The sequence below is a fragment of the Oryctolagus cuniculus genome, chromosome 6 (assembly GCF_964237555.1).
Source record: "Oryctolagus cuniculus chromosome 6, mOryCun1.1, whole genome shotgun sequence".
Lineage (NCBI taxonomy): Eukaryota > Metazoa > Chordata > Mammalia > Lagomorpha > Leporidae > Oryctolagus > Oryctolagus cuniculus.
This window is the reverse complement of record NC_091437.1, coordinates 38,801,736-38,822,140: the sequence shown is the minus strand read 5'-3', so window position 1 is coordinate 38,822,140 and position 20,405 is coordinate 38,801,736. Positions and strand designations below refer to the sequence as shown.

At 43.5% G+C, this 20,405-nt stretch overlaps 1 protein-coding gene across 2 annotated transcripts in view; it reads left to right on the top strand.

The window, feature by feature from the left end:
• The window catches only part of GLRA1 (glycine receptor alpha 1), a 98,799-nt gene extending 82,525 nt beyond the window's left edge, over positions 1-16,274 (top strand). Inside the window, exons 8-9 of one of the 2 annotated variants that reach the window (XM_008255290.4) lie at positions 9,113-9,259; positions 15,776-16,274. In XM_008255290.4, the coding sequence (XP_008253512.1) occupies positions 9,113-9,259; positions 15,776-16,063 (435 nt within the window). In that variant the 3' untranslated portion in view covers positions 16,064-16,274. Of the gene's footprint in view, positions 1-9,112; positions 9,260-15,751 lie in introns of both variants that reach the window. The other variant, XM_051844397.2, reaches the window with a different exon arrangement.
• The last annotated feature ends 4,131 nt before the right edge of the window (positions 16,275-20,405 follow it).

The window sequence follows — 20,405 nt, the reverse complement described above, 5'->3', positions numbered from 1 at the left end:
TCTTGAAATCTGGTATTGTGATACCTCCAGCTTTGTTTTTGTTATGTAAGATTGCTTTAGCTATTCGAGGTCTCCTGTGCTTCCATATGAATTTCAGCATCATCTTTTTCTAGATCTGAGAAGAACGTCTTTGGTATTTTGATTGGTATTGCATTGAATCTATAAATTGCTTTTGGAAGAATGGACATTTTGATACTGATTCTTCCAATCCATGATCATGGAAGATTTTTCCATTTTTTTGTATCTTCTGCTATTTCTTTCTTTAATGTTTCGTAATTCTCATCTTAGAGATCTTTGACATCCTTGATTAAATTTATTCCAAGGTATTTGATTTTTTTTTTTTTTTGTAGCTACTGAGAATGGGATTGATCTTAGAAGTTCCTTCTCAGCCATGGTATTATCTGTGTATACAGAGGCTGTTGATTTTATGTATTAATTTAATATCCTGCTACTTTACCAAACTCTTCTATGAGTTCCAATAGTCTTTTGGTGGAGTCTTTTGGATCCCCTATATATAGAATCATATCATCTACAAGTAGGGATAGTTTGACTTCCTCTTTCCCAACTTGAATCCCTTTTATTCCTTTTACTTGCCTAATGGCTTTGGCTAAAACTTCCAGGACTATATTGAATAGCAATATTGAGAGTGGACATCCTTTTCTGGTTCCAGATTTCAGTGGGGATGCTTCAGTTTTTTTCCATTCAATAAAACAACGGCCATGGGCTGTCATAAATTGCCTTGATTGTGTTGAGGAATGTTCCTTCTATGCCCAATTTGCTTCAAGTTTTTATTATGAAATGGTGTTGTACTTTATCAAATGCTTTCTCTGCATCTATTGAGATAATCATGTTTTTTGTTCTTCAGTTTCTAAATGTGATGTATCACATTGATTGATTAGTGAATGTTGAACCATACTTTCATACCAGAGATAAATCCCACTTGGCCCAGGTGAATGATTTTTCTGATGTGTTCTTGGATTTGATTGGCCAAAATTTTGTTGTTTCACATCTACATTCATCAGGGAAATTGGTCTGTAGTACTCTTTCCCTGTTGATCTTTTCCGAGTTTGGGAATGAAGGTGATGCTGGCTTCATAGAAAGAATTTGGGAGGATTCTTTCCCTTTCAATTGTTTTGAATAACTTATATAAATTCTTTATTAAATTTTTTTTTTTTTTTTTTGACAGGCAGAGTGGACAGTGAGAGAGAGAGACAGAGAGAAAGGTCTTCCTTTGCCGTTGGTTCACCCTCCAATGGCCGCCGCGGCCGGCGCACCGCGCTGATCTGATGGCAGGAGCCAGGAGCCAGGTGCTTTTCCTGGTCTCCCATGGGGTGCAGGGCCCAAGCACCTGGGCCATCCTCCACTGCACTCCCTGGCCACAGCAGAGGGCTGGCCTGGAAGAGGGGCAACCGGGACAGAATCCGGCGCCCCGACCGGGACTAGAACCCGGTGTGCCGGCGCCACTAGGCGGAGGATTAGCCTAGTGAGCCGCAGCGCCGGCCCTTTATTAAATTTTTTAAAAATTTATTTGACAGGTAGAGTTATAGACAGTGAGAGAGAGAGACAAAGAGAAAGGTCTTCCTTCCATTGGTTCACTCCCCAAATGGCCGTTACGGCCAGGTGCTTCCTCCTGGTCTCCCATGCGGGTGCAGGGGCCCAAGCACCTGGGCCATCCTCCACTGCCTTCCTGGACCACAGCAGAGAGCTGGACTGGAAGAGGAGCAACCAGGACTAGAACCCGGTGCCCATATGGGATGCTGGCGCTGCAGGCAGAGGATTAACCAAGTGAGCCATGGCACCAGCCCGAATAACTTACATAAATTCTTTAAAGAAATGTCTGCTCAAACCATTTGCACGTTTTTGACTATTTCTAATATTATTGTTGAGATTTTCTTATTATTGCTCTCTTATATGGTTGAGATTTTTCACCTTTCCCTCTTAGTAACTTTTTAAAAACTATATTTTCTGATATTGGTATAGTTACCTGTAGATCTGTTCTGGCTACTCTTTGCATGATATATCTTTTTCCACTTTTTAATTTTTACCCTATCTGTACCTTTTAATTAAATTTGTATATCAGAGAGAGCATATAGTTGGATCTTATTTTTTAATTCAATCTGATGATTTCTGGCTTTCATTGGATTGTTTAGTCTATTACCATGTCACTTAATCTGAAAAAAAATTGATTTGGTATAATTTACATCTACCTCTTTGTTTTCCATATGTCTTGTCTTTTTTGTACCTCTGTTCCATTACTACTTTCTTTTGTGTTAAATATATTTATCCTGTGTGTTATTTTCATTCCCTAGTCTTTCTTATACTAGGAATTTTTTAGTTGCTTTCTCAATGTTTGCCCTGGAGATTCCATTTTAACACCCTACTTTAGAACAATGTAATTTGGAGTAACACCGGCTTAATTACAGTAACATCTATTCTACCTAGGCTTCAATAACACCACCACAGACTTGTGATTTAAACAGAGCCATTTATTCCTACAGCTCTGGCAGCTGGAAGATCAAGGTACCAGCTTTTTCAGTTTGTGAGGGCTCTCTTCCTGGCTTGCAAATGACTCCTTCACACTGTGTCTTCACATGGTGGAGAGTGGCCTCTGCTATCTCTTCTTTCCTAGCTCCTCTCAGATGAAAAGATTCACCCCTGTCACCTCAAGTAAGTTTTATCACCTCCTTATATGCCTGTCTCCAAATTCAGTCATGTCTGAATTTAGGGCTTCAGCATGTGAGTTTTGGAAAAACACAATCATTCCATAGTAAATAGTACACAAAAAAACTTTGTTCCTACATAGTTCCATTCCCTCTTGCCTTCTTTGCACTGTTACTGTTATACAAACTAATCATTAGTCATTATACATCCATAAACACATATCTGTAATTACTGCTTTATGCAGTTTTTTTTGTTTTTTGTTTTTTGTTTTTTTTTTGTTTTGTTTTGTTTTGTTTTTTTTGACAGGTAGAGTGGACAGTGAGAGACAGAGACAGAGAGAAAGGTCTTCCCTTGCCATTGGTTCACCCTCCAATGGCTGCCGCGGCCGGCGCACCGTGCTGATCTGATGGCAGGAGCCAGGTACTTCTCCTGGTCTCCCATGGGGTGCAGGGCCCAAGCACTTGGGCCATCCTCCACTGCACTCCCTGGCCACAGCAGAGAGCTGGCCTGGAAGAGAGGCAACTGGGACAGAATCCGGCGCCCCGACCAGGACTAGAACCTGGTGTGCCGGTGCCACAAGGCGGAGGATTAGCCTAGTGAGCCGCGGCGCCGGCCTTGCTGTTGTCTTTTAAATAAGAGAAAAAATGAGTTGTAAACAAAAAAGATAAGTTTATATTGTCTTATATTTTGACCTATGCAATTACCTTTATGGATACTTTGTTTCTTCAGGCAGACTTGATTTATTGCCTAGCATCCTCGCATTTCAACCAGAAGACTCCTTTTAGTATTTTTTATAAGGCTTATCTACTAGTGGAAGAATGTTTCAGTTTTTGTTTATCTGGGAATCTCATAACAGGATGGTTTTACTTGATATAAAATTCTTGACAAAAGTTAGCAATCTTTTTTTCACTACTTTGAAATGTCATCCCACTGCCTCATGAACTCCATGGTTTATAATGAGAATTCAGTTGTTAATCTTACCCATGATCCCTTGAACAAAATGAGTCACTTCACTCTTAACAGCTTTTCAGATGCTATCTTGGTCTTGTTTTCTGAGAATTTGATTATGATCTATCTAGGTGTGGATCCACTTTGGGTTTATCTTACTTGGATTTCAATGAGCCTCTTAGATTTGTAGGTTAATATTTTTCATCAAATTTGAGTGGTTTTTCAGTTGTTATTTCTTCGGTCTCTTCTTTCCATCTCCTTTAGGGACTCCTATTAAACATATGTTGGTGTAGTTGATAATTTCCCACGGGTTTCTGAAGCTGTATTTCTTTTTCTTCATTCTGGTCCTAAAACCATGTAAGATCAAATTTGCTGATTCTTCTTCAAATTCCCTGATTGTCTCTGCCCACTTAAATCTGCTGTTGATCTCTTCTAGGAAAATTTTCATTTGAGTTATCTTACTTTCAACTTCAAAATTTCTACTTAGTCCTTTTCTATAATTTATGTTTCTTTATAAATATGCTCTGTTTGATAAAACATTGTTCTCAGATTTTCCTTTCATTGTTTAAACATGTTTCCTCTAGTTCTTTGAACATGTTTTTAAAAATGAATTTGAAGTGTTGGTCTATTAGTTCCAACATCTGATCTTCCTCAGGGGTAACTTCTTTTTAAAAAAAAAAAAAAGATTTATTTATTTATTTGAAAGTCAGAGTTACACAGAGAAAGGAGAGGCAGAGAGAGAGAGAGAAAGAGAGAGAGAGAGAGAGAGAGAGGTCTTCTATCCACTGGTTCACTCCCAATTGGCTGCAATGGCTGCAGCTGTGCTGATCTGAAGCCAGGAGCCAGGAGCTTCTTCCGGGTCTCCCATGCAGGTGCAGGGGCCCAAGGACTTGGGCCATCTTCTACTGCTTTCCCAGGCTGTAGCAGAGAGTGGATCAGAAGTGGAGCACCTGGGACTCGAACTAGTGCCCATATGGGATGCTGGCACTGCAGGTGACAGCTTTACCTGCTTTGCCACAGCATGGGCCCCCAGGGGTAACTTCTTTTGACTCCTCTCCCCCATGTATGAGAGGTGTTTTTCTTGTTTCTTTACATGTTTTAAAGCTTGTTGCTGAAATTGGACATTTTATACAACATTGTTGGGCAACCTTGGAAATCAGATTCTTTCTTCCTAAGGATTGATTATCCCTGTAATTGTTCAGTAACTTTGCTGAACTAGTTCTGTGAATTCTGTATCCTTTGTTGTGTAGGACCACCAAAGTCTCCACACAGTTAATTTGATTTTCAGGTAAAAATCAGGCAGAATTCCTGTCTCTGGAAACAGCTGGAACCTATAAATCTCCTAGCCTTCGCTGAGGGAATCTGTGTGTGTGTGTGTTTGAATAGACTTTCAACACACAGCCAAGAAGTTTACAACTTCACCTTAGTCTTCACATCCTGCTTGCCCAAAGCCTCAGGTTTAGCCAAAGGGGACCCTAAGCATGGGCATAAATTCCTAAGACTCTCAGAGTTCTTCAGAGCCCACTATGGGCATCTCATTATCCTACCCAGATTTTCCTTTTTTTGCCCCAACTGCCTTAGGCAGCAATTGCTGCTGATGGTTTCTACAAATTCCACCAAATTCCTAGATCACACTAGGCCAGCTCCAAGTCAGGTCAAGTAAGGATAGCCTTATGAGTGGTCTTCCAGTGAATCACAAGGTAAGTCAAATGATGACTGTTCGCTCAGCTCTGTTCTGTCCCTCCTAGTGGCTGCCGGGCAGCTGGTTTTCTTTTCTTTTCTTTTTTTAATCATCATTTCTTTTATTTATTTGAGAGGTATAATTACAGACACTCAGAGGCAGAGGCAGAGAGGATGGTCTTCCATCCACTGGTTCACTCCCCAAATTGCTGCAAGGGCCAGAACTGTGCCAATCTGAAGCCAGGAACCTCTTCAAGGTTTCCCATGTGGGTGCAGGGGCCAAGGACTTGGGCCATCCTCCACTGCTTTCCCAGGCCATTAGCAGGGAGCTGGATTGGAAGAGGAGCAGCCAAGACTAGAACCAGCGCCCACATGGGATGCCGGCGCCTCAGGCAAAGGATTAACCTACTACACCACCATCTGCCCCTGGGCTGTTGATCTTTAAGGCTTCCATGGAGCTGGGAAGGTTAGGATGGGATTAAGGCAAGTTAAAATGCCACAAGGCCCCAAGGAAAGTGAAAATATATGTGTACATAGAAACTTCACACAAATGTTCATAGCAGCATTATCATAATAATCAAAAGGTAGAAACCGGAGGTGGCATTGTGGTGTAACAGGTTAAGCTGTCTCCATCTCTCCCCCTCCACAACTTTGCCTTTCAAGGCAGAGAGAGAGAGACAGAGAGAGACCGTCCACATGCTCTTTCACTCTTCAAATCGCCAGAGTTGGGCCAAGCCAAAGCCAGGAGCCAGAAGCTCCTTCCAAGTCTCTCAGACAGGTGCAGGCTGCTTTCCCAGGCACACTAGCAGGGAGCTGGATTGGAATTGGAGCAGCCAGGATTCAAACAGGCACCCATATGGGACGCTGGCACCACAGAAAGTGGCTTTACCTGCTACACCACAGCACTGGCCCCAATTAAATAAATCTTAAAAAAAAAAAATAGTTAGAAATGACATAAAATTCCATTGACTGATAAATGCCTAAGCAAAATGTTTCATACCCATACAATGAAATATTATTCAGCCATAAAAAGGAATGACATACTCCCATTTTCCTAAAATGAACATATATTCCTGTTGCTAAAATAAAAGTTTGATGACAATAAAAGAAAAAAGGGGATAAAATATTAATACATGCTACCATATTGGTGAACCTTGAAAACATGTTAAGTAAAAGAAGCCAATCATAAAAGGCTACATATTGTCTTATTCTACTCACATAAAATGTTAAGAAATCAGGAAAACTGTAGAAATATAAAGTGTGTTAATTGTCCCTTAGGATTGAGGTAATAAGGAAATGATAGCTAAAAAGTAGCAAGTTTCTTTGTGAAGTAATAAAAATGTTTGAAAATTTTCTTTGTTGATAGTTGCACATATCTGTAAATATTCTAAAATTCATTTAATTGTGTACTTTAGATGTATAAAGTGAGTAATATATACATTACCTTCCAGCAAAACTGTTGAAACAGTACCACAAAGCTGTTCTCACTGAGTCAGCTGTTATTTTTTAATAAATGCTCCTGAGATTCCTATAAGCCTTCAGTAATTAGCATATTTCTCAAAAAGTGGACCCTGACCATTTTTTACAGTGTTCTCACTGATTGTGTGGAGAAGAGAATTTTTGGACATTCTTAGGCTGTCATTTTCACTGACATCCTCCATTCAACTTCTTTTAATTTTTTTTAAAAAATTATTTGAAAAGAAGAAAGATAAAGACAAGATTTTCCCTCCCACTAGTTCATTCCCCAAATGGCCATAATAGCTCAGACTGGGTCAGGCCAAAGCCAGGAGCCCAGAACTCAAGCCAGGTCTCCCAGGTGAGTACAGGGACGCAAGCACTTGAGCCACTATCTGCTGCCTCCCAGAGTGCTCGTTGGCAGGAAGCAGAAGCAGAGATGGGACTCAACACAGACCCTCCAGTATGAGATGTGGGTGTCCCAAGGCATGTCTTAACCCAAATACTCCACCTCCATTCACTTTCAGCTCTTCCTGCCACTCTCCCCCAGCCAAAGAAACCATTTATTTAAGGAATACAGACTTCATGCATTTCATAAGTAGGTGCTTTAGGAATATAGTGATTCTTCCCACCACACCTGCCCTCCACCCACCCTCCCACCCCTCCTCCTCTCTCTCCCATTCCCAGTCCCATTCTCCACTAAGATCCATTTTTGATTAACTTTATACGCATAAGACCAACTCTATACTAAGAGTTCAACGATTTACATTAAAAAAGAAAAGACAAAAAAAAAAAAAAAACACAAAAACTGTTCCTCAATAGTCAAAACAAGAGCTATTCAAAGTGAATGCATCTTTAATTTCACCTTTTTTTTAAACTTAATTAACTTTAAAGACGCACTCAAGAATGATACATCTTTCGTGAAAACTTAGACATAATTATAATACAACTCTGAGGACAAAGGTCCTTCATGGGAAGCTAGTACACAATGACTATTGTTAATTTAACAATTAACACTCCTATGTATGATGTAAGTGATCACCTGAGGCTCTTGACATGAGCTGCCTAGGCTATGGAAGCCTTTTGAATCCACAAACTTGGTCAGTGTTTAGACAGGGCCATAAGCAAAGTAGAAATTCTCTCCTCCCTTCAGAGAAAAATACTTCCTTCTTTGATGACCACTTCTTTCCACTGGAGTCTCACCCACTGAGGTCCTTCATGTAGGATATTTTTTGCCACAGTGTCTTGGCTTTCCATGCCTGAAATGCTCTCGTGGGCTTTTCAGCCAGACCAGAATGCTTTAGATTCTAAAGTCAGAGTGCTACTTAAAACAATGGTCATTCTATGATTCTGCTGTGTGAACTGCATACCATATTGGAGTATTCCTGCCTTTTTAATTCTATCTATTTTTATTACCATACCCTTAATCCTATTCATATGATTACTTTTACACTTAAGATGGTATTTTTAACACCTAGCTTAAGGGGATTTGAGGTCCCATGTTCCTGCCATCCCTAAACACAACATACTGTTCCAATAAATGATAATGCTAGGTCCACTGTCCTCCTGTCTTTTATATTCTGATAGGTCCTGTATTCTCTTTTCTTCAATATTCTGTCCAGTCTTTTTGATGTCTTTCTTTGCTGCTCTCTGTACTCTCCTTCCTAATATCCCAGCTGAGGAGCAGACAGCAATGGGTGGTGGGGGAACTACTTGAGAGCAGAAAACATGGCCATGCTTAATATATCCCTCATCCATGGGAGACACATCCAAGACCTGCAGTGGAAACTAAAACCATGCATAGCACTATATACTGCATATACTAAGGTTTTGTTCCCCTGTACCTACCATTTCACAGCTTTCTCATTCTTATTATTGATCATAGCAACCTCAGTATATGATTCTTTTTCCTTTCTATATGAAGTCTAGAAGTTCCAATTTTTCACATAAGGAAAGTGGCTTCTGTTTGGCATATCCAAATTGCCCCGTATCAGTACTTCTGTGCTTTCGGTCCAAGATTCAGTAAAATAAGAGTTACTTGAACACAAGCACTGTGACACCACAGTCAGCTTGTTAATCCAGGCAAGAGGCCTATTAAGTGATTAGTGGGTGGATAGTATATATGACATAAAGGCTCAGCAACGATGATTCATGTCCCAGGCAGGATGGAGCAAGATGGCACAGAATTTCCTTGCACTATCAGACAGCATGTAATCAGAAACTTACGCACTATTTATCTCTGTGCTTTTCCAGTTAATACTTCACTGTAATTAACTGCAGATCACTGAAATGGTGGAAGAATGGAACTACTGTATTCACTCTCCTCTGCTCCTGCTTCCCTGGGTTTCCCCCCCAACCCCCGCTCCAGGTGTCCTATGTGAAAGCCATTGACATTTGGATGGCAGTCTGCCTGCTCTTCGTGTTCTCAGCCCTGCTAGAATATGCTGCTGTCAACTTTGTGTCTCGGCAACACAAAGAGCTGCTCCGATTCAGGAGGAAGCGGAGACATCACAAGGTAGGCTTTTAGGTCGCTGTCTGTGGTGGGACAGTAGTGGTATATGGATGAGTTCCAAGTAGTCTTGTGACACTGGTTTCGCAGACCATCCTTCTCAGTGGGTAAAGAAGGTGAGGAATTGGAATTAGATTCTTAGAAGTCTTAGCTTTCCATCCAACAAATAGTTGGATGTCATCTTCTAACCGTAACTCTACCAGTTGCATCTCCCAGCAACTAATGGAGCAAATGCTAATGGGGTCAAGGTATTAACTAGCTTCAAACCCCAAAGACAACAAGCTGGGAGATGTGTATTGATTGTTACTTCCAGGTTGCATTATTGCAATGGACTTGGTTCCTCAGGGAACTACACCACAAAATGTGGGAAGTTAAAGTTGAATGGCCATGTTCCAGGCCTTTGCATTCTGCCTCCAAGAAAGAGGCAACAAGCCAGTTCACCACCATCTCCCATCTACTGCAGCCTGGGTTCTCTCACCTTTTAGGGGATTGAACACAGAAACACCTGGCAGGCCAGGAGTGAAAAGTTGTCAACATCTGTTAACTCGGAAGTTGTGCTCCAACCAAAAAGAAAAAACTGCCGCTGGGAGTGTGCAGCCAGTTGGAGCAAACTGCTCCATACTTAGTCCATAGCTGCTTCCCTAGGGAACCTTTCTCCCAGGGATCAGGAACCTGCTTTCCTCTCGAGCCTCATCTTCACATCCCCTTCTCCCCTGCTCTCCACACCTACCACGCCAGCTGCTTCCTCAGTTTCTGAAACATACATGCAGGGGGCGCTCTTTCCTGGCCTGAGACTATGTCATCCCAGAGGAAAGGACCACAGTTGATATCTCTAAAGAGCATGGCTTCTTTCCAATTTATACAAACAGGCTGTGTGTTCTAGCAAAGGCTACATTCCAATGGAAGTGGGTTAATCTCCTTCTAAATATTTACCTTGATTTTTAATTATATACCCAAGAATGTGATTGTTTAATGCTCATCTCTTCTACTGTATTATAAGATCATTTTGGGCAAAGAGCATGTGTATTTTTGCTCATTGCTATATCCCTGATGCCTAACACAATGCCTGATATACAGTGAACATACAATAGACATTTGATCAACAAATGAACAAATGTATTAACAAACTAATGATTTAAGAGGAGGATTTTCAGTCCAAGCCTTCCCTTAATTGTTTCTAGTGAAAGGCTAGGGCAACCAAGGACTATGTACTATGACCTGTCAGGCCACACCGCAGACTTGTGACATACCAAGTTCCTACTAGCTCCAGAGTGGCCTACTTAAATAACTGTCTATACAGCTGTGACAAAGGACTCTGCCTCCTGAGCTTCCTTCGGTGTGTGACTTCAAGCTAACTTTCCTCTGGGCTCAGCTTCTCCATCTGTAATGGGACTAAGTGAGCATTCAGAGGGACCATGGTGAGAACTCAACCAAGAGGCACCAAAGTAGCTTTACCTTTTCTTCCTGCCACACAAGTGCCAAGGACTAAAGTGATTACATGTACACAGATTTCCATCACTATGTTCCCTAAATGTCCAGGGGTCTGATTCACTTAGCTTCTGGCGTTAGGGAGGTGGTAAACATTTCAAGATGTTATGGGAGTTACCACATCACCATTGTGCTCCATCTGCATCAGCGAGTCAGGTGGGATCTCTTAAAAGACCCCCCTCTGAGTCCTTCTGCACTGTCCATGGGCCTCGGCTTCTTAAAAAAAGAAAATCTGAGACTGATCAAATACAGTAATCTCTGAAATCCCATTGACTATCTGCTTTTTATAGCTCCCACTGCTAAAGGCATTTGTTGGAAACACTTATTTGGGAAGACTATGTCCAAAATATTCATTTAAGCATCAGGTTTTGCACTCTGTGCTACACAAATCCAGAAGGTGTTATTTGCATAGACTAAAATTTGAATGCAGCCCTGTGCAGATGTGTAGTGTGGTGAACCTATGCTGCTTCCAAAGGCTGCCACCAGCCCTCCCAGGTGCCAGTTTTATATCCTAGAGAACAAAAACTCTCTCTTGCCAGGTAACATCTGCATAAGGCCATTAAGCATATTTGATCAGATTCTTTCAGTTCCTTCCTTGATGAGATCTGAGATCATCCTGTCCCCTTCTCTCATGCAATTAATGATAGGAAGGCAAAGCAAGTCACCGGGATCCCAAGGTACTGATGGCGCACAGAGGAGGTACTCAGGGACTTGAGGCTTCTTCCAAAACGTGACTGATACACCATGCCCTTATCTGTTAAGCAGGGGTCCACCCTGAACCAGATAAAAACAGTCCTACATCTATTAGATAGTAAGAAGTCAGCTTCAGGGGCTGGCTATGTGGCTAAGTGGGTTAAGCTGAGGCCTGCAACACTGGCATCTCATATAGGAATACTGGTTCCAGTCATGTCTGCTCTACTTCTGATCCAGCTACCTAATAATGCACCTGGAGAAGCAGAAGATGGCCCAAGTGCTTGGGCCCCTGCCACCACCCACATAGGAGACCTGGATGGAGTTTCAGACTCTTAGCTTCGGCCTGGCTCTGCTCTAGCCATTGTAGCCTTTTAGGGAGTGAATCTGGATGGAAGACCTTTCTCTTGTGCTTTCTCTATGCTTTTCAAATAAAATTAATCTAAAAAAAAAAAAAAGGAACTAATGTGTAGTCCAAGGCAGAGATCAAAAACTAGTAGCCAGAAAGCCAAATTTGGAATGCCAGTATCTTTAAGGTGGCCTCTGGCCACATGGGATACACATTCCCAAATGGCTCTGGTGCACTGGTGCTGCCTTTAGGTAGGCTGAACACACTCCCCAGTGTACCAGCCTCCTCCAACCAGATATTATTCATCCCTAGCTCACCTCATCACTCCCATTTCTCCTTGTGTGAATGTGAGTTAACGGGAGTGCACTCATCAAGGCTATGGGCTTCGTCCAACTGTCAGAAACCACAAGTGTGTGGAGTCAGTTCACCATGAAGAGTGCCCTTTGGAGTCAGCCACTGCGGCTGTGGCAACACATAACAGCACAGGCTGCAGAAACTTATTTTTCTAAGATTTATTTATTTATTTGAAAGGCAGAGGGAGAGAGAGAGGTCTTCCATCTGCTGGTTCATTCCCCAGATGGCCACAACAGCCTGAGCTGAGACAATCCAAAGCCAGGAGCCAGGAGCTTCTTCTAGGTCTCCCATGTGGGTGCAGGGGCCCAAGCATTTGGGCCCTAGTCCACTGCTTTTCCAGGCCCATTAGCAGAGAGCTGGATTGGAGCAGCCGGGACTTCAGCCGGCACCCTTGGGATGTTGGCACTGCAGGCAGTGGCATTACCAGCTACACCACAGCTCCAGCCACAGAAACCTCTCTTTAGCAGGCCGCTTGCAGAGGGGAACTGAAACCCTAAATGAGGAGTGGAAAGGAACTAGCCAAAATGCCTGTGATCTTGGCCCAGCTTCCCAAATCCCACGATCTTCCCATGTTACCTCATTTGTTGGGCAGAAGGCATCCGGTCCTTGAGTTCTCTGTGAGTCCCAGAAACCTCCCGGGGTTCCAGAAGACACATCAGATTTCTCCCATGCCATCCCCAGGCAGCTCCAGATGCAATTGGGCATGTGGTTTCTGCCACCTGCTGGTTGTCATAGGAATAGCAAGTCTTTTTCCAGTCTGCTTGGAATTTTTTTTTCCCCAAGTACAATATAAGATTGATGGGTCCTGCCGTTCATGCCTCTAAAACTTCCACTGCCATGTTTAACAGATGAGGAAGACAGTAATTCACTCAAATCTGCATAGACTAAATTTTCTGCTTCTCCCTGTAACTTGGGCCAACTAAAATAAATAAATAAATAAGTTTTCAAGCACCACAATCCCCTTAAAAGCCAGATTTATATGAAAATGTAAACAGCCTTCCAGGTACTAGGTCCAGGAATTTGTCTGGCTTCCCCCACCCCTCCTCTTGGCCTTGGCATAAACACTACTATTTTTGTTGAGAGAGAGAGAGAGAGAGAGAGAGAGAGAGAGAGATTTTACTGTTTGAAAGGCAGAGTTAGAGAGAAGGAAAGAGAACAAGTGAGCTTCCATCTTCTAGTTCACCACCCACATACCACCCACATGGCCACATCAGCTAGGGCTAGGCCAGGCCAAAGCCAGGAGCCAGAGCTTCTTCCAGTTCTTCCACATGGGTACAGGGGCCCAAGCACCTGGGCCATTCTCCACTCTCCCCAGTGCATTAGCAGGGAGCTAGATCAGAGGTGGAGCACCTGGGACTTGAATCAGCTCCCATATGGACTGTGGCTTAACTGTCTAGGCCACAATGCTGGCCCCTAAACACTATTCTCGCCTCATTGATAGACAAATAGTTATTAAGCATCTATCTTCCATGCTTTGCCTGCAATGAGGATGTTGGTCATATTGATTGACTTGCCAAAGATTTCTTGAGCATTTATAGCATTTATCATATGTCTCAAACCTTCCTTGTGTTAGGAATGCAACCCATTTAAACAAACCAAAAAAGGGAGGGAGAGGAGGCTGCTGAAAATATACAAGTAAATATTTACCGATTCAACAAATATTTACTGAGTTTTGAGCATATGTACCAGGAACTACTTTCATATGCTCAGTGTTAAGGGGGCAGCGAACATGATAGATTTTCCCTCTACTTTCTGGGAGCTTGTAGTCTAATGGGAGACACATTAATCAAAGAATCATAACAGTGTGATAACAGCCTTTAAAAATCATCTTACAGCACACACAGCAGGGGCAGCCAGTCTACTCTTGGGAGCACACTGAAGGCTTCTGAGTTAAGAATAAAAGAGAGGGGCCAGTGCCATGGCTCACTTGGTTAATCCTCCACCTGCGGCGCCAGCATCCCATATGGGCACCAGGTTCTAGTCCCAGTTGCTCCTCTTCTAGTCCAGCTCTCTGTTGTGGCCTGGGAGGGCAGTGGAGGATGGCCTGGGTGCTTGGGCCCCTGTACCCTGTGGGAGACCAGGAGGAGACACCTGGCTCCTGGCTTCAGATCGGCGCAGCGCCAGCCATGGTGGCCATTGGAGGAGTGAACCAACGGAAGGAAGACCTTTCTCTCTCTCTCTCTCACTGTCTATATCTGTCTATAACTCTACCTGTCAAAAAAAAAAAAAAAAGAATTAGGTAGAATAGAAGCAGCTGGAGTTTGGAGTGTGTACCCAACAGAGAGAACAACTTGAACAGAAGCTCAAAAAGAAGGGCAAGACACTTGCAAAGATATAGGAAAATCACAGAGTGACTGAAACACAGAAGGACAGAGAGAATGGCATAAGGCTGGAGAGGTGGACAGGGTCATCAAAGGCCTTTTTTACCATGCTAAGGATTGTAATGATCCTAGAGTCAACCGCAGCCGACTGACAGGTTCTCAGCAGAAGATAAGCAGTGACTTCCGTGTCAGCACAAGGCAGATGGGCTCTGAGGCAGTAGGAGGTCAGACTGGAGGTTATCACAAGTGCATATGGCGGCCATCCTGGGGCAGACCAGTAGAGATGGAGAGGCGTGGGTGAGTCCCATCCTGAGTGCCTTGTTCTGCACAGCAAGAAGCAGAAGATAGGGACCCTATCCTGAAGGCTTTTATGATCTAGGAGGGCGACATGAGTTGATAAAATGCCCCCAGAGCCACAGACTGAATCCAACACTGGACCCATACTGAATGAAATGCTTGACACAGTACCACCTCAGAGCTCTAAAGGAGAGACAGTGAAGCTGGGCATGATGGGAGCATCCAACTGTGCCTCTGTGGTTTAGACCATGCCCTGGGAAACACATAAGCCAAAAAGACAAGTGAGTGTGAGGCAGGGATGTGAGGACACACAAAAGAAATATGGAAAGATGCAGGCAGGGGTGCAGAGCCCATGGTGGCGAGAGAGGAGGAACCAGGAAAGGTAAGTTGGATGCAAGCAGGGAAGGTCACTGAACAATGGCTCGTCGTCAAAATCAAAGGCATGTGGGGACCTGGCAAAGATCTGGCTTCCCTGGCTTGGGAAACGGAGGGGAGGCCTGAGCTCCTGCTCCTGCCTGGGTCATCACAGGGTGGGTAAGTGGGTAAGGAAGCAACAGAGGCAAAGCAGGGGATCTCTCCAAATTGCCCTCAGAATTCCTAATCAAAATCCAGGACACAACAGAGTATCTGCTCAATTACCTCTGATGGTTCAAAGAACCTTCTAAGGTAATGGGATGACTCTAACCCCCACTCATAGGACAAAAAGACATTTAAAAAAAAAAAAAAAAAAAACCTGAGGCTTACGGAAGAAAGTGACTCACCTAAGGCCATACAGCCAGCAAGTAACGTCAGAGATGGCACAGGTCGCCAGCCTCTAGACCCACGGTTCTGTCCCCTGGTTTGCATCTGTTCCAGCATGCAAGGGGCGCCCCTCTATAAGGCAGAACTCCCACGCCAGCCAAAGAGCAGTCTGAGAGGCAGGGAGAACCAGGAGCACGGCCTGGCCCCCTGGGGAGTGCCTTGCAGGGAGGGTGCCCAGCCCTGTCTTATTTTAAGTAGAGCCCCATGCTGAATCTATTCCAGGAGGATGAGGCCGGAGAGGTCCGTTTCAACTTTGCCTATGGGATGGGCCCAGCCTGTCTGCAAGCCAAGGATGGCATCTCGGTCAAGGGTGCCAACAACAACACCACCACCAACCCCCCTCCGGCACCATCTAAGTCGCCCGAGGAGATGCGGAAACTCTTCATCCAGAGGGCCAAGAAGATCGACAAAATATCCCGCATCGGCTTCCCCATGGCCTTCCTCATCTTCAACATGTTCTACTGGATCATCTACAAGATCGTCCGCAGAGAGGACGTCCACAACCAGTGAAGGGTCTGCTGGCAGTGAAGGGGAGGCTGGGAGAGGGCCGAGCGGGAGATGGCACAGGAATCTGAGAGCCTAAGGAAGGGAAGAGGAAGGGCAGCAGGGGGCACACATGCACAACTCTCTCCTCCTCCCTCCCTCTCTCTGCAATATGTGCAATAGCAAAAATGCAGCAATGCATGAATTTTAGAACGTGGCACTATCTATTTAACCTCGGGTGGGCTGGTGGGGGGGGGGTGGGATTTTCTAATATAGGAACTGAGAGCTGGGAAGAAAGGGTGGGGGGAGGGTTATAGGGCAATAACAGCTTTCAAAACATTCAATTCACAGGCTGTGCAGTTTTCCTGTTTAGAAGGAGAGTGCAGTCTTCCCCAGAGCAGAAGGAAAGCAATGTAATATATGATATATATTCATGCTTAATATTAATGCAAAGCCACAAGAACAAAAGATCTATTTCTTAACCTATCAGCCTAGTAACTGCTTAAATTTTTAACGACATAGAAGTCATGGACAATTTTTCCGAGTGGGAACAGTCACAAATAAGCTTGCTTGGGTGTGTGTCCCACATCACACCCCTCCAAATGCCATCCCTGTCTTCAGACTGGCCCAGGCAGATACATGCCACAGAGCCACGTGGCCTCTGCTTCAAGAGGGTTGTGAGGCATGGGCAGGGGTAGGAGGTGGAGGAAGGTGGACAGAAGAGAGGGAATGACTACAGAGATGGGGCACTGCAGAGACCTAAGGCCTGAGAACCCAGTTAACCCTCTCAGTCCTCATGTGCCAAGGCCGAAGACACGCCTGCCCCTCTCAGAGTCCTCCTGCTTCTGTGCTTCCACACCCAGCCCACTGACCCACCAACAACCAGAAATGGCCACCATGGTTTCTCATTATATTGCCAATATGCAATCTTTTTTATGGTTAAAAAAAAGTAATAATCTTGAGAAATAATATGCACATAGACAGTGTAAACAGATATACTTTTTGCAAATGTCTATTTTTTTGGAGAGTTACTTTGAAATTCAAGTGGGTGCATGTTGGGGAAGGTGGGGTGAGTGGGATGAAATAGATTTATTATCTAGTGGTTCTACAGAGTAAAGCTTTAAGAGGTGAATGGGCAGTATGGGGGCTGCTACAGATAAAGTATATATGGGTAGGGAGAGATGGTACTATTTGGAAAGTTATTCATTATATTTTGACATTTCATATACATAGAAAATGTAAGAAGTTTGGGGGGTGACCCCATTATATTTTTATAAGTCGTCTTTTTCTTTTAGGTGCTTTGTTTAGCTTTAACATTTAGGAAATTTAGACAAACGTTTCTCTTACCTTCTGACTCTGAGGTGCCACTGTCCTAGGGTACTAGGGCACTCCAGAACAAAAGGAGAAAGACTAGGAGATGGACTTGGGAGGAGAAGGAGTCCAGCTAAAGGATGTGGATATCCACAGAGGGGGGGCCTGCACAAGGGGACAGCACCACTGGCGCACCGCTGTCCACAGCTTGCTCCCTGTTTTGGCCCATGGCCAGAACCCTGGGGTTCCATTTCTTTCTTTGCACTTTAGCGTCTTGGCTTTGGCTCAAAGTTACAGGCAGAATGAGGAGAAACAGCTGACAATCAGTTTGTTCTGAGGCTTAGGGTTTCACCTGTATCTTCAGAGCAACCCCAATGTGAGGCAAGAAGGTAGGGAAGCCATACAAAGAGATGAGACCATGGAGGCCTAGATCCTCCCTAAAGCACTTCCCCCTGAGGAATCTTCTCCCACTCTGCAAAACAGCCTATGCCTACACAAGACCCAAAAAACAGGCCAAGACAAAGACCAAGAGATTAGGTAAAGCAAAGTTCACTGTGCAGCCAAAAATAGGATTTGGCCTTAAGGCTTGAATAATAAAAGGTGTTTACTCACAGGTCCAAGGTCAGTCAGCCCTTGCCTTTCCTTCTCTTGGCCTGCATAGACCAAAATATTCAGTTATATTTCAGTTTATCTCATGATGTGAGGTAGAACCTACAATTTTTTTTTCTAAGAAATCTTGAAGGATGGGAGTCAAGTTGGTAGAACTCTCTCATCAAAGACCATTCTTTTCCCCACCACAAATATGCGTCCCAAGGAAGAAAAGCTAAAAAAAAAAAAAAGAAAAAAAGAAAGAAAGAACAAACTTGAACAACTACTACCAGTTCATATTAGAACATTAGTCTTGGCACTGCTACTAGCACCTTTCATTAGCACTATAATCACTTTATTTAAAGGAGGAAAACACAACTCGTTCTCAAGTGGTCTTTGGAGAGACTTCCAGTCCCTTTCACTTAGCACTTTCTTCACTTTATTTAGCTAACCATTATTTTTAAGCCCTTCTCCCTACTACTCATTATTAGACAGGGCAACAGAGGCACTAGGCCTCTATCAGAGACGAAAGCCAAGACCAGTTCTTCTAAGACATTTTGCCTCTGCTCAAACAGAAAAATCTTAGATTCCTAACTGGTCTTCTTATGGGAAGTGCTTGGAATCCTTCAGGCCAAGAAATCACATGGCCACTGCCCAACCTCTACTGGGTCCTTGAAATTCTACCTGTGAGTTCCCTAGGGGCTGCCAGAGCTAGCTGGCAGTATCCAACAAACAGCAGAATCACCTGAGACACTCACAGAGGGAACTGTCATGAAATCAAACTCTTACAAGTAGCAAAATCAATGTGGGGTGAAGGCATGATAGCAGTGAAAAGAACCTAAGTTTTATTCCTGCTCTTAATATGCTTAGGGACCTTAGGCAAATGACTAAGTCTTAGATTCTCTGAATACACAACGGGAGAGTGAGATAGTAATAAATTCCCTCCTAATTCTAACTGCTCCATGAGTAATTTCCATAGGAAGGCCACACAACCAAAAACCTAATGTCCCTTTTATTTCCCAACCCCGAGGTGGGTGTATAGATACATATGCACAAATACATGGACCCATCCAATTCTTGTTGCCTTTCTTGTTTAGAAAATATGCAAATTAATTTTTCCTTCAGCACATAACCAAAAGTGAACAGTGGTAGGGAAAGGACAGTGATTAGGAAGTTAAAGATACCATCATCAATTAGGAAGCAAGCATGCCCACGAAGACATTATTACCAGTGTATAATGCAGTAAGGAACTACTGGTAAGTTAATGGATTTTATTATTATAGAAAATGAAGATAATTTAGGACAAATATTTTTAAGTGACCCAATGAACAGGACAATATTTTCTTAATTTCCTCTTCAGTGTGAGCACAGGAGACACCATGCCTTGGGATTACAGATGCCAAGCGGGATGGTGGGTGACAAGCTGAGTTAGCTGCAATGGATGGTTTGCTAGTACTCTGGCCCTTTACGTGTACAGGCCACTATTTGTGCAAGGTGGGAGAACTGAGTTCTGGCATCGAGGAGCTGCTGTTCTCTAGAGCAAGCTACTTCCAGAACCACAGCTAATCCCAGAAGCCAAGTTCAGCAGTTGTCAATTAAGTAGAAAGATGGTAAAGCCAGTAACTTCCCTCCTATTAGTTTACAATGTGTCTCCTTTGTTTAAAGAACAGTCAGAATCGATGGCTCAGCTCTGCCACCCTCTGGTTCTTGCGCACATCCAGAAGTCCATTCTAGGCTAAGGCTACAGGGAGTAAAGGACAGGTATGAACAAAAAGGAAAACGTATGTATGTGTGAATGCGCATTCATGTGAGTGAAGTATCTTGGATTTAACTATATTTTTACTTTGAATCTAAGAAGACAAAAGAAGGTTCATCTCCAACCCAAATCCATTTCTTCTTCTTCCAAGCTATTGATAAATAAGAAATCAATCCCTCTCAGATGCTCACCAATATATTTCATAGGCTATTTTTTTCATACTGGGGAGAAAAAATAAGTATGATGAGAGGTAGTTCCTTTCATTCAAGGTACACGTCTTTATGAACATCATAAAAAAGAGATGGTGTCTTGTAAGACTCTGTATTAGGCTGCAGAGGTTAGAGCCCCAGCTAAGCTGGTTCCATCACTGATAACAGTCCTGGAATTGAAGGGGTTGTCACTATCTCTGTAGTTAACTGCCTCCTTAGTAGAAGCAGCTGGTGGGCAGAAGGCTTGGTGGTGGTATAATCTGTCAGCTTGAGGACTGGGGTCAAGATCTGTGATTTGCAGCTATTTCCTAGTCTGGCTGGAAGCCCACACCACGAACAATGATTCCCCCTCTGGAAGCTATTGTATTCATGAAATAAGCACTTTCTGCATACTCACAGCTCTGAAGACAAAGACAAGATCAGGTCTTCTCTGTAGGCTGTCTCCCAGGCTGGCTGGCTAGGTGGCTTGTACTGAGGGACCGCTTGGGTCTGCCAAGAAGGGGTG